Here is a 15401-nt window from a genome sequence, read left to right on the forward strand (position 1 = left end):
AAAAAAGACGCCCGCGCCAAAGAAGTGCCTGTCACTTCTTCAGACGTAAATGGAGCCGTTTTCCATTGACTCCATGGAAAAACAGCTCCAATTACGTCCGTAATAGACGCAGCGAAAAGCGCCTCAACATGCCATTACGGCTGAAATTACGGAGCTGTTTTCTCCTGAAAACAGCCCCGTAATTTCAACAGTAACGGACGCTGCCGTGTGAATATACCCTGAGTGTATAGGAAGTGATTGCGGTTGGCAAATGTTTAAGGTCTTGGTATGCTATTAAATGTTTGCTCTGATCTACAGTACTAGAGTTTTTTCTCTGCTTTTTCTGGCCATTGTTTACTGTCCATTAGACACCTCTTTTGTTGCATCTGATGATGTCATCTGCCTCTGTCCAAGCTGCTCATATCTATATTATTATGTACCAAACCTTACACTTTGTTAGCCCTTATTTTTGAAAGACCGTTTTTAAGTCTCATATAAAGCCTTAATGCGACCGCATCCAGCCGGGTATCCATAGAAATATTAAATTCTTCCATCATAAAACAAGCTACATTTCAAACCAACGCAGTGGTTTTATCGAGCATGCTTGATAAAGACCCCTGCGTGGGTCAAAATGTAGCTTATTTTATGATCAAAGGAAAAATTCATATTTCTATGGAGACCCGGCTGGATGGTGTCACGTTAAGGCTTTATATGGCCCGAGCACTGTGAGGGATAGAGGGTGTTCTGCCGACATATCTTGCTTATGCCTTAAGTTTCAATCCAATAGAAATGATCAGAATAATCTATAGCTGGCTGTTCATGTACAATGGTCAAAACCACCTCAAACTCCCCTTCCCTGGTTTTCTCTATAAGAATGGTTAAAAAAAAACTTGAACAGGTTTGTATGGAGGAATGTTCCACAGGTCTGATCCTAATAAGAAAATCCGTTACAAATTATTCACATACATTTTACAAGGGTTTCACACTTTTTATTTCCCTATCTTTTTGAGTAACCAATATTTTTAATAATCATACTAGAATATATTTGTAATATATGTGAACCCAGCCAAAGACTACATGCACATGACCATTTGTATTTTGTGGCCCCTAAACAACGGATCTGTTGTCTGTTTTTGTGGTCCGTATGTCATCAGCGTGTCCTCCGCATCTGTCCTGTGTGTCCGTAAACACGGTCTTTATTGCATCCCTATGTCATCCGTATACACGGATCTGCAAAAAAACAAAATGGAAGGTAGGAAATTATGTCAATAGCTTGTCCCAACCACCTGAGAAGGTCACATATTCCCCGTCGCCTAGCAAGTCATCCACAAAACACGGCCGGCATACGGACAGTACACATTCGTGCGTGCCGTCCGGGGTTTTCACGTCGCCATAGACTTGAATGGGCGAGACCGGACAGGATAGGAATAGGACCTGCTCTGAGTTTTGCGACTCAGCGGGACGGACGGCTTCGGTGACAGCCGAGACACGCAGGATCCACCTGTTATCGATCACATCTATGTTATGAACTTAGATGTGATCAATAACCGCTCGATCCCGCGTGTCGGAAACACGTAAGACCTGCTCTCTCGAAGCCATCAGTTCCGCTGACCTGACGGATTCGAGCTTCAGCGCAGAATACAACTTCTATGTATCCAGGTTACATAGAAGCTGAATCTCAAACAGTACATTTAAAAAAAAAAAAAAAGTAAATTACAGAGTTGCACAAAACACTCTAAAACATTGTATTAGTAAGAGAAAAAAGTCTTTAAAGGTGTACATATTCTTTAGGCTAAAAAAAGGGAAAAAAATAAAAATGGGTCCTTAATGCTTCATTGTTGTTGTTTTATTTCAGGTTTTTCTGATTGTTTCTCCTTTATCTGTGCTTTTCAACTGGAGAGATGAGCTAGAGACATGGGGATATTTCAAGCTGACAATCATTCATGGAAATCGGAAAGATTTTGAACTAGAACGACTTAGACAGGGGAAATATGAAATTGCTTTAACTACTTATGAGACACTCCGTCTGTGTTTAGATGATATCGATAGGTAAGTGGAAATACATGATATACATAAATGTTTATACAACTAATAGAAAGGTTCATTGAAAAACACATGATTTTGCGGCAAATTTCCGCCTCCCATTCATTTCAATGGGAGTCGGACGCTCCTGTTTCCCGCTAGCTGATTTTTTTCAGCTAGAGGTAAATAGAAGCGTCCAGCTCGATCTTCAGGAGGATTCTGCCCGAACCTCCCATTGAAGTCACTGGGAGGAATTGTTCCGTGGTGGATTTTTTGCGGTGGGACCCGCCATACAAAATCTGCCGTGTAAGGAGGGCCTTACAAGGCAATATTACAATTCATGTTTTATGGACACAATACGACACATAGTATAATCGTAAAGCTGGAATATAGAGAAAGAAACCTTTATTGTAAAATTTGTCCTGCTCATATGATGGACACACAGGTGCACGGCTTGTTAGAAAACTTACCTGTGATGCACATACTGTAACGACCCCAGCACCTGTGTGTCCATCACGTGACCATGATAGACTTTTCTCCACTAGGAGTAAACCATGAATGGATTTGACTGGATGCTATTCCACTAGAAGTGATTGTATCTGGAGCACTTGCTACTGGGGAACACTAGGACTTTGTTCTCTTTGGTTAAAAGTCACATCATTTTATACGTTGACAGACCTGTTTTGGTTTTCAACCTGATTGCTAAAGGAATTAATGACTAGATGTAAGGGGAATGTGGAAATTTTAACTACAATGCATGTAGCTATTGCTGTCCTCTTGATGGGGACATGTTCTTTTCTTCCAATCTACAGTATACAATGGTCAGCAGTCATTGTGGATGAAGTGCATAAAATAAAAAATCCAAAGGCACGAGTGACAGAGGTCATGAAAGCGTTAAGGTGCAAAATTCGAATTGGACTTACAGGGACCATACTACAGAACAACATGGAGGAGCTGTGGTGTGTTATGGACTGGTATGTATCTTAGTAATTGGGAAATTACTGTTAAAAATAACTGTTTTCCTTCGACCATTTCAACAGCTGTGTTAGCAATAAGTTTAGAAGAAAGGGCTTGGCTTGGGCTGCATTAGCTGGCAGGAAGCTTACTATAAAAGACAAACTTTCTCACAGTTTTCTCTTTTTTATTTTTTTTAAATCTTTTTATTACGTTTTTTTTAATAAACCCAAAAGCAAACATTGCATGCAATTATATACAATGCATTTGGAAATTTTTCAGACCCTTCAATTTTTTCACGTTTTGTTATTTTGAGGCCTTGTGCTAAAATAAAAAATCCAGTTTTCCCCCCGTCATTCTGTACTCAATACCACATAATGACAAAGTAAAAACAGATTGTTAGTAATCTGCTAATTTATTGGGGAAAAACTAAAATATTGCATTGACATAAGTATTCAGACCCTTTACTCAGTACTTAGTTGAGCACCTTTGGCAGTGATAACAGCCTCCAGTCTTCTTGGGTATGATGCCACAAGGTTTGCACACCTGGATTTGGGGATTTTCTGCGATTCCTCTCTGCAGACCCTCTCAAGCTCTGTCAGGTCGGATGGGGACTGTCGGTGGACAGACATTTTCAGGTCTCCCCAGAGATGTTTGATTCGGTTCAAGGCAGGGCTCTGGCTGGGCGGCTCAAGGACATTCACGGACTTGTCCCTAAGCCACTCCTGTGTAGTCTTGGCTGTGTGCTTAGGGTCATTGTCTTGTTGGAAGGTGAAACTTTGGCCCAGTCTGAGGTCCAGAGCACTCCGGATCAGGTTTTCATTAAGGATATCTCTCTACTTTGCTTCATTCATCTTTCCCTTAACCCTGACCAGTCTCCCTGTCCCAACTGCTGAAAAACACCCCCAACATGATGCTGCCACCACCATGCTTCACTGTTGGGATGTATTGGGCAGGTGATGAGTAGTGATGGTTGACCTTCTGGAAGTTTCTCCCATCTGCACACAGGATCTTTGGAGCTCAGCCAGAGTGAGCATTGGGTTCTTGGTCACCTCTCTTACCAAGGCCCTTCTCCCCCAATTACTTAGTCTGGTGGGGCGGCCAACTCTGGGAAGTCCTGGTTGTTCCAAACTTCTTCCATTTAAGAATTATGGAGTTATTATTATAACTATTATTATAACTGATATCTGTTCATTTCCTTGACTTATCATATATATCTAGTCCATCGTAAAAGATAAATAATGGGACACTTTATTTATTTTTGCCTCTATATATGTGTCATGCCAGTCACCTACTATACAGTTCCAGCCTGTAAATTTTTATTGGGGATAAGATACCCTGCTCTTATGTGAATATGTTCCTGTTTTTTCACCTACTGCGGTCGTGTTGGGAATTTTTTTTTACACCTACAGCACCCAACTGCAAAATAATGCACACATTGACATTACCGCAAGCGATATCTATCCATTCCTGCGACTTACTATATAGATATAGTCTATTATAATAGACAAAGAATAAGATATTCCGTTTTTACTCTCACATATGTGTCATGTCAGTGACCCATTATACAGTTCTAGTCTACCAGCTTATATTGTAGACAAGATACTCTATTCTTACGTGAATGTTTTATATGTCTATAATCCATTATATAGTTCTAGCCCATCAGTTTTGATCAACAATATGATATTTTGTTTTCACATGTAATGCGGTTTTGTTAGGCTGGGTTCACACGACCTATTTTCAGACGTAAACGAGGCATATTATGCCTCGTTTTACGTCTGAAAATAGGGCTACAATATGTCGGCAAACATCTGCCCATTCATTTGAAATGGTTTGCCGACGTACTGTGCAGACGACCTGTCATTTACGCGTCGTCGTTTGACAGCTGTCAAACGACGACGCGTAAATTGACTGCCTCGGCAAAGAAGTGCAGGACACTTCTTTGCAACGTAATTTGAGCCGTTCTTCATTGAAGTCAATGAAGAGCAGCTCAAGATATACGAGCGTCACAGACGCCTCGCATATTACGAGGAGAAGCTTTTACCCTTACGGTTATTTAGACCTATATTATCCAACGTCAAACTAACGCACATATTACTACTACTATAACCGACATCTGCCCATTTTTGTGACCGATCATACATATCTAGTCTTTAATAATGGATAAAGAATAAGACACTCCGTTTTTATTTTCATATTTGTGGCATGCTAGTGACTCACTACATAGATTTAGTCTATCAATTTATATTGCAAAAAGATACTCCGTTTTTACGTGAATGTGTCTTTTGTTTATAATCTACTATACAGTTCTAGCTTAGCAGTTTCTGACTACAAATAAGATACTCTGTTTTTATCTTCATATATATTATACAAATAAGAACGGGATACTATTATATGTTATATATTTTATATTTTGTGTCACAATTACAACTTTGTTTCTGTCATTTTAGTCACGTAGCTTTATGTATCACATTATTTTTGACACTCATCATCAGTATTAGCCTTTTTCTTTTTGTCCAGTACGTTTCTCTTTATATTTATATATATATATATATATATATATATATTTTCTTCAATTTTCTCCTTTCTATTTTCTTTTTGTTTTTCCTACCATTCATCTTTATTCACCAGTGATGCCTTGCGAGCCACATTTTTTCTAATATATCATAATACGCATTGTTGTTATCGCAATGAAAACCTACCCCGTATTCCCATATTTTTCTATTTTTTCATCCTATATAAATACTAGCACTAGCTTATTTTATCTTTCGTATACAATCTAATTGCTAGTTATAACCATGCTAGTTATCATATATATTTAATTTTAACCTGGCCAGCAGAGGTTATTTTTTTCACCTGCACCGTCTCAGCCGTTGGGCGTACCCATTGTTTTAGCACTGCCTCTTACCTGGTTTTGTGTTATATTTACCTCCTCAAGCTCGCACTTGCACACTGGAATAAGCCATGAATAAGAACACAGATCGTGTTTGAAACGTGTAGGCTCTCTTACTTTTGCCATTTAGACCACCTTTTAGTGCGTTCCTTCTATGTTCGTCATTTGATGTCTATTTTTCAATTAAGCAGGAAATTTCGTTTTTCTTTACTACTACACTTCGCTGGATCCTACCTTCCTTTTTTCCATGCACTGTATGTTTACAGAGATATAAACAATTTGGCGGACACACGGGTCTCCACAATATATATCGCTAAAGGCACTATAGTAAGAACAAGCATGTCAATTAATACAAACTTTCTCTGAGCTTTGTCTGCAGCGGAGACTAAGCATGTCCGCTTAAAGAGTACTGTAGTTTCAGGCAACTTTTGACATGTCTTAGCGACATGTCAGAAATTTTGATCGGTGGGGGTCCATTTGCTGAGACTCCCATGGATCGCTAAAACGAACAGGCAGAAGTACTCCACTGCAGTTTTGTTTTTACGCTGTAAGTGAATGGGGTTTATTAAAACCTTTTTCACTTACATTGTACCTCACTTTGTTGCTGAATTTTAGTGTAGATTCCGCAACCTAAATTCCGCAATAAATATCAGATGTGTAAACCCAGCATAACATGGAGAAAACAAGGCCCTCTTGTTTTGCTGCCAGATATTTAGAAGAATGTTTAAATCCGGAACCTTCAGAAGTAATTGCAGACTGACAAATGTGCATTTTCATAGTTTATATCATTGGGGACACAGCACCATGTGTATTGGCCATAGCTACTAGGAGGCTGGCACTAGGTAGCAAAAGTCTTGGCTCTGCCTAGACAGACCATACACTTCCCACAGACACTGGTTAAATCAATTTTAGCCTAGTGTTCCTTAGCAGGCAGACATGACCTGATACTCAGGTCTGCTGTTATTTATTTATTTTTGGTTTTTTTCTTTATTTTTTCTACTTAGCTGCAGGTGGGTGGTCAGCCTTGCCACTAGCCTAGTCAACCCCCTGCGGGTGCCTGGAGACCAGGCAGTTTTCTGCACTGACTTTCCTTTACTGCTGGTCACCTACCTTTTATTTTTTCTGCATTTGCAGATGGAGTGTCAGTAACCCCATTATATGTGTGAGGTAACCATGTGCACATCCGAGGACCGCAGAGGGTGACTATGAATCTCAGACGAGGGACCATAGCGGTCAATTCATCTCTATTTCCCAGAATCTTGGTAACAATAAATCTATGGGCATCCTACAAGGCTCCGTATTCGCCATAATCTTTATGGCCGTCTTTTAATAGGAAGAGACCACCTAACTAGAAGTTGATGTACCTACCATGTCTTTTTGTGTCTCGGGCACAATTCTTATTCTTTTTTGTCAAATACTTTGCCTCACAGCAGTGATGGAATGATTACTGCACTGCTCCTTCTGTCAACGCTGATGGCCGCATCCTATAATTTACTCCGCAGTTTCTTGGAGGCCAAGGCCGCTATTTCCGAGCTGTTAATCCCGCTCCTCCTGACTTCTTTCACCTATGGGGCGGATCGCTTCATCGGATAGGCTGTCTGGAGGGCGGGAGTTGTTCAAGGTGGGAGTTTCTGTGAGGGTAACTGCTTCTGAACACAGGCTTTCCTAAGGGGTGGTCCTATTTTTCCTGCGACGTCTGTTTCTCACAGCTTGCGGGTACCGACACCATTTTGGGACAGTTCTCTGCAGCATATCACTCGCTCAGGGGGCAATTTACAGCTTCGCCCCAGAGTCTTCCGTCGCCCAGATTTTCTGCCAGGCAGTACAAACCACCAGGGGCCCAGTAGGCCTAGGGCTGACTGCAACCTCAATCAGCCAAGGTTTACCACCATACGTGAAAGGCTTTTTTCTCCTATTGCCAACAGCGCTGTTTCCATTCTATAGTACGTACCATACCTAAGATCTTCTCCTTTCTACAATCAGGCCTAGAACAAGAACTTGAATTGTCTTACCTTAAGGGTCAGGTATCTGCTCTGTCCATTCTTTTTTTTTTTTAGCAAACTTTGACCTTTCATTCTCTGATGAAGACTTTTTTTTGCAAGAGGTGGCTTATGCAGTCTTTCTTTCAGAAATCCTACTAAGCCTTGGCATCTTAATTTGGTACTGGGGGCTTTTTGGAGCCTTCAAGGGACATTTACCATAGTCTCCTTTCCTGGAAGGCTGCTCACCTGGTGGCCGTGTTCTCCATCACATAGGTTTTAGTAATGGCTGCCCTGTCCTGCAAGTCCCCCTTTTTAGTCATCCCATAGATACAAAGTAGTGTTCCGACCTGTGCCGTCCTTTCTTTCATGTCAATGAAGAGATCGTCCTCCCTTCCTTTTGTCCCTCCCCACTTCATCTGAAGGAGGGGCTTTGTTTTAGATGTGGTAAGGGCAGTCCTCATCTTTTTGGTTGCAACAGTGACGTTTCGACACTCCGATTCTCTTTTTGTCCTTCGTGAAGTGCCATGCAAGAGATTGGCAGCGTCCAAGGCCACCTTTGCGCGTTGGATCTGGTCTGCGTTTTCGGAAGCCTATCGGTCCAAGAGTAAAGTTCCTTTATTTTTAGTCACTGCCCACTCTGCAAGGGATGTTACTGCCTCCTGGGTGGTTAGGCATCAAACCTCAGTTGCTCAGGTCTGCAAGACTGCTACCTGAACTTCGATGCACACCTTCACCAAATCTTACCAGATTAATTCTTTGGCCTCTTCTAATGCCATGTTGCAGCTGTGCGTTAAACGGGTCACATGGCTGTACTTTTTATTTTCTTTCCACCCTCTGGGACTGCTTTGGAACATCCCATAGGGCTTTATCACTGTAAAATCTTTTCCTCGTTGAATTCATTAGGGGACACCGATTCCTCTCTCCTGCGATCCCTTTGTTTGTTTCAGGCTATGACCTGTTGTTCTGGCTGTTTGGTTGTTTTTTCTCCTGGGATCATGGACAAGTTTTTGTTTGTTTTTTGTCTTCTCCTACTGCTTCTGTAGAAACTGATTTAGCTAGTGTCTGTGGGAAGGGTATGCCCTGCCTGGCCGGAGCCAAGACTTTTCCTACTTCGTCTAAGCCTCCTAGGGGCGAGGAACTTTACCCATGGTGCTATTTTGGTATCCCCCAATGATATAAACGAGAAAATGATTTTGTTGAGTACAAAAATTCTATTTTCTTTTATGCTTTTAGTTTTGTAGTTCATGTTACCACTATTTCTGCTATAAATTACATAGGGGAGTATAGAGATCCCTAGACAATGTTAGAGACTTACCTCTTTCATTTTTTAAATAGTTGTTTATGGGTGATCAAAACCCCAAAATCCATTCTGCTGTCAATTCAAATTATACTTACAGGAGTCCAAGGTAGACAGTACCGCCCCACTCTACTAGTCATTCCACATGATAAACAAGCATTGCTTATGTTGCAATACCTTTTGTCTTGTTTTCTTAGTTGGTCTCATATCTATCTAATTTGGATCTGTTTACCTTTTTTCTTCCACTGTCACTATCCTTTTTTTCAATTGATTATAGTGATTTCCTTTATTTTACAACATGACAAATATATTCACCATTGTAACACATTTGGGCATAGAAATATGTATGCTTCGTCTGTTCTTAGCAGCATAGAACTTTTTAATGCCTTTTTTTAATTTATTTTTTTAATACATACCAATTGACATTCATTTGTTAACCTTTTTTGATGTGCCAACAAGAAAATTAGTTCTAGTCTTTACAAGGGAGACTTTTCTATAGAAAAGATTGACTGACATGAATTTGTTAGGATTTCTTTCAAAATCTTCTTTCAAACTGCTCTACTTTTATTTTGCTACATTTATGCCACAGCTTATAGAGAGTGTATTACCAAGCATGGGCAAGCTTCTCACTAGGAGGACTTGGGGATCTCAGGGTAACCATTTTTTGTTAATTATAGATTATTAAGGAGAAAAATATTGTATTAGAAGAATATAGTATTATGTAGAAATGTAAATCTTCTCTTTTGCGTGATTTCTCATTAACTACAGACTGCAGCGACAGCCTGTAGTCTGCTATTTAGCTTTCAACTACGAAATGCTTTTTCTGTGGTTGGTTTTGGATAACCAAAACAATACTAATAGAACAATTAGCTGCAAAATTAAGGTATATATATTTTATATTTGTCTTGCATTTGTTTTTATTTACCAATATTTATATAGCTCCAACATATTCCGCAGCACTGTACATAGGAATGCATCAACTGACATTAGTCCTTGTCTCTACTGTGGCTCTCAACCCAATTTCTGTATTTTGGGCGTACATACCAGGGCCCATTTCAAGTACACACTCCATTCAAATGTGCATCAAGGCAAAAATATTAACCCACTGAAAGGTTGTTATTTAATGAAACTCTTATTTAATGCTACAAAATTCTATATTAATTTGTTGTCATTTTAATCTAGGGCTGTGCCGGGATGTTTAGGAGACAAAAAACAATTTATTGAAAGATATTCACATCCAATAGAACTTGGCCAAAGGCATAATGCCACAAAGCGAGAACTAGCCACAGGAAGAAAAGTGATGCAAAAGCTGGCTTTGAAAATGTCTTCATTGTTCCTCAGACGTACCAAGGCACTTATAAGTAGCCAGCTACCAAAAAAGGAAGATCGGGTTCGTAAGCCACTGATATATATATATTGTTTAAAGTATCATGAAGAAAGATAAGAAGAACATGTATATAATCTCTGTTTTCCTTGGTCATTTTTTTAATGTTTTGGACTAAATCTAGTTGAAGACTCACTCTATATCACTAAAATAACAGTGGTAGATGTGTTCAATCTTCCTAATAACATTCTGCATATACGGTGTTGAAACTCTACCCATGAGCTGTTATTTTGGAGACTTCAGCTGCAGGAAGTTGGGGGCTTCATTTGTTTATATAGCTCTTGTCTTTACAGACTGCCCGGTAGACAGGATACATTGAATACATCCACAGAGCAGTCTCATGGTGCACTATAATTTGGAGTTCTATAATTCTAGAAATATTTACAATATAAAGTGGAACCTTTCTAAGCTTCCCTTTACATTTCTTACCGTATTATTTGCATTTTTGAAATCTGCCTTCCCATTATTACATACCAAAGTAGATGTTGCATGGAGTAACAGGAAATTTAGCGGATAAACTATGGGATATAGCAGAGGAACTAGTAAGGCTGTGTTCACATCTGCATTGGAGTCTCCGTTAGGAGCCTTCATTGCAGATTCCGTAAAAAATTCTGGACAAAATAGCGCAGCATACAGCGCCATTTTGTCCAGCAAAATGACAGAAACCAGACAGAGCCTGAATGGGTTCCGTTGGGCACTGTAGGTTTCCGTCATGCAACGGATCAGTCACTGCCATCATTTCCGTTGTTCTGCTCCTATGACGGAGCAGAACAATTTATATCACCAATGCAGATGTGAACAGAGCCTAAAGACAATGGGTGAAATAATAATTGTTCATGATCATCATTATGCTTAGGGTTCTTTCACACATGCCATTTTGATGCAGAATTTGAAGGCCACAACCAGGAGTGGGATAAAAATGTTTTACTCCTATATACGCTTCCTTTATGATCCACACCTTGCATTGGCTTCAAAAACTGCATTAAAAAACTGCATAAAAACGGAACATGTGAAACTAGGCTGCTAGTACATGTTAATCAGGTTTTTGATGCAATTTTTTAAAGCCAAAACCAGGAGTGGATCAGAAAGGGAGAGAAAGTATAAAGGACAGATACTACTTCTCTTATCTGAATCCAATTCTGATTTTGGCTTCAACAACTGCATAAAAAAAATCTGATCAAAACCTGCACCCTTAGGCTGGGTTTTGACGTTGCGGTCAAAATGCGTTTTTTTGCTGTAAACTGCGACAAAATTGCACCATTCTGACCACGATATGCGAACCCAGCCTTAAATTTTACCATATTACAGCACAGCTGTGATCAGTGATTTTCGGATTCGCCACAGTGCCCACTGAATATGTGAGGTAGAGTGACCCATTTCATCATTGGGTCTGGCTACTGCTCTGTCCTTCCTTAACCCCTTAATGACCAGCCTATTTTAAACCTTAATGACCAGGCCATTTTTTACGTTTTTCCATCGTCGCATTCCAAGAGCTATAACCTTTTTATTTTTGCGTCGACATAGCTGTATAAGGTCTTGTTTTTTGCGGGACAAGTTGTATTTTTTAATAGCACCATTTTGGGGGACATATTATTTATTGATTAACTTTTATTAACTTTTTTTTGGGGGGGAATAGAAAAAAACCTGAAATTTCGCCACTCTTTTTCACGTCTTAAATCTACGCCGTTTACCGTGTGATATAAATAACACAATAACTTTATTCAGCGGGTTGCTACGATTGCAACGATACCAAATTTGTATATATTTTGTATGTTTTACTACTTTTACACAGTAAAAACGCTTTTTTTCAAAATTATTTGTTTTTGTGTCTCCATATTTGAAGAGCCGTAACGGTTTTATTTTTTCGCCGATGCGGTTGTGTGAGGGCTTTTTTTTTGCGGGAAGACTTGTAGTTTTTATTGGTACCATTTTGGAGTAGATGCGACTTTTTGATCACTTTTTATCACATTTTTTTTAAGTCAGGATTCACAGAAAACAGCAATTTTTCCATAGTTTTTTATTACATTTTTTTACGGCGTTCACCGTGCGGGTTAAATAATGTAATAGATTTATAGTCGGGGTCATTACGGACGCGGCGATACCAAATATGTGTAACTTTTTTACTTTATTTTGTTTTTTTAATAGTAAAGCATTTTGTAAGGGGAAAAGCTGGGTTTTTCTTTTTTTTTCACTTTTTTTTAAAATTAACTTTATTAAACTTTTTTACTAGTCCCACTAGGGGACTTTAATATGCGATTCTCTGATCGCTATTATAATACACTGCAATACATTTGTATTGCAGTGTATTACTGCCTGTCCGTTTAAAACGGACAGGCATCTGCTAGGTCATGCCTCCGGCATGATCTAGCAGGCATTCGCTCCAGGCAGACCTGGGGGCCTTTATTAGGCCCCCGGCTGCCATTGGAGACACAGACACTCGGCGATCTTATCGCCGGGTGACGGTGGGATGAGAGGGAGCTCCCTCCCTCTCTCCAAAACCACTCAGATGCGGTGCACGCTATTGTGCACCGCATCGGAGGGGTTAAACGGGTGAGATCGATACTCTGGCAGCTGAGAGCAGGGAGATTTGACGCTCCCTGCTCTGTTTACTTTATCCTGATGCAGTGCCGTAAAAAGGCATATGCATCAGAATAAAGCCCGTTAGTGGCCGCCGTTAAAAGGCGTATTGGCGGTCACTAACGGGTTAAGGCAGCGATGCCTGTTTACATTTGGTTCTATGTATATTCACAAGCTCAGCACAAATTCATTAAGAGCTGATTTCCATTGCAGCTAGGGCAGAATGATTACTGTACCAGCTAGTACAGAACCACCAGCGAGAAAGATTATCAGATAATTATCCCACATATAAAAAAAAAAGCTAATGAACTTTATTAAGGATAGGTCCACACATCGTGATCAAAATTGTTTTTTTGTCGAAAAAAGTAACCGCGATGTGAGAACCCAGCGTCAGGGAGATCCTGGTGTTCTGCTTTAATAAGGACGCAGCCTTGTTTTGGCCTTAAGGCTCAGAACCCATTTTTCAAATCTGACATATTTCACTTTATGTGGTAATAACGTCGGAGTGCTTAAACCTATCCAAGCGATTCTGAGATTATTTTCTCGTGACACATTGGGCTTTATGTTAGTGGTAAAATTTGGACGATATATTCAGTGTTGGTTGGTGAAAAATTACAAAATTTTGAGAAAATTTATAAAAAATAGCATTTTTCAGAATTGAAATGCATCTGCTTGTAAAACAGACGGTTATACCACCCAAAATAGTTACTAGTTCATATTTCCCATATGTCTACTTTAGATTGGCATCGTTTTTTGAACATTCTTTTATTTTTCTTGGACGTTACAAGTCTTGGAGCATAAACAGGAATTTCTCATATTTTTAAGAAAATTTCAAAAGCCTTTTTTTTTTTTAAGGTACCTGTTCAGTTCTGAAGTGGCTTTGAGGGGCCTATGTATTAGAAACCCCCATAAAACACCCCATTTTGAAAACTAGACCCCTCAAAGTATTCTAAACAGCATTTAGAAAGTTTAATTAACCCTTCAGGCATTTCACAGAAATTAAAGCAAAGTAGAGGTGAAATTTGCAAATTAAATTTTTCTTGCTTAATTTCAATTGTATTAAAAAAAAATCTGTAACACAGAAGGTTTTACCAGAGAAATACTACTAAATATGTATTGTCCAGATTCTGCAGTTTTTAGAAATGTCCCACATGTGTCTCTAGTGTGCTCGTGGACTAAAACACATTATGTATAGTTTTATTATTTTTTTTTTTTTTTATTAATAATAAAGGACTGATAAGGGAAAAAGGGGGATTTTTACTTTTAGTACTTTTTAAAACTTTTATTTTCTTATTTTTACACATCTTTTTTTTACTTTTTTTCTACTTTATTACTTTGTCCCACTAGGGGACTTGAGGGCAGGAGGCCCTGATCGCTATTCTAATACACTGCACTACATGCGTAGTGCAGTGTATTGGAGCTGTCAGCTACTCACTGACCGCAAGCATAGTGTGTCCTGACTTTGCCAGGACCCACTAGGCTTCCGTCGATGGCATAGCCGGACGCCATTGTTTGGTGTCCGGTTGCCATAGTCACCATTGCCAGCTGCTATTGTGTAGCAGGCCGGCGATTGTAGCTTAACCCCTAAAAAGCCGCGATCCCTATTGAACGCGGCTTTTAAGGGGTTAATTAGCGGGGACACAGCGAACGGTCCCCGCTGTAGGAGCTGCGGCAGCTGCTGTACGAGACAGCAGCTGTCACAGCTCCTGTATGTGTCGGGAGGACGGACGAAATGGCCGTTACTCCCGTGACGTACTATTAGGTCATGGAGCGCGAACGATACAGCTACCACGACCTAATAGTACGTCCAGGAGCAGGAAGGGGTTAATGGTTCTTAATTACAAGACAAGGATCAAGACTGTGCAAAATTTGTTCATAAACTAAGTATATTTTGAAACTTTAGAACTTTATTATCTTGATCAAAATTGTCTGGTCGGATTAGAAGAAATTATTTTTATCAGATTGATCAGTATAACAATGAAAGGATATTTGTGAATGAATCCAAATGGATTGAGTTTAAATTTTGTGCAAAAATCAATAGAAACATTACTTCGAAACATTAGAAGCAGCTTAGAAATATGACCTGATATCTAAGCTTTATTACCTGTGTTGTTCTCATTTGCAGATAGTCTACTGTTCCTTGTCAGAGTTTCAAAAGGCAGTCTACCAAACCGTCCTGGAGACTCCAGATGTCAACTTGGTTCTTCGAGGAAGTGAACGTTGCAGTTGTAATATCGGCAAGAAAAGGAGAAATTGTTGTTACAGAGTAAGAAAAGATTGTGCTAATATTTTGATCGTATTTACGTGCGCATT

At 39.6% G+C, this 15401-nt stretch overlaps 1 protein-coding gene across 2 annotated transcripts in view; it reads left to right on the forward strand.

The window, feature by feature from the left end:
• The window catches only part of ERCC6L2 (ERCC excision repair 6 like 2), a 147465-nt gene that overhangs the window by 33181 nt on the left and 98883 nt on the right, over positions 1-15401 (forward strand). For both annotated transcript variants that reach the window (XM_075828822.1, XM_075828821.1), the window contains exons 5-8: positions 1835-2028; positions 2814-2975; positions 10310-10517; positions 15214-15354. In XM_075828822.1, the coding sequence (XP_075684937.1) occupies positions 1835-2028; positions 2814-2975; positions 10310-10517; positions 15214-15354 (705 nt within the window). The remainder of the gene's footprint in view (positions 1-1834; positions 2029-2813; positions 2976-10309; positions 10518-15213; positions 15355-15401) is intronic.

This window comes from Rhinoderma darwinii, chromosome 1, assembly GCF_050947455.1.
Source record: "Rhinoderma darwinii isolate aRhiDar2 chromosome 1, aRhiDar2.hap1, whole genome shotgun sequence".
NCBI lineage: Eukaryota > Metazoa > Chordata > Amphibia > Anura > Rhinodermatidae > Rhinoderma > Rhinoderma darwinii.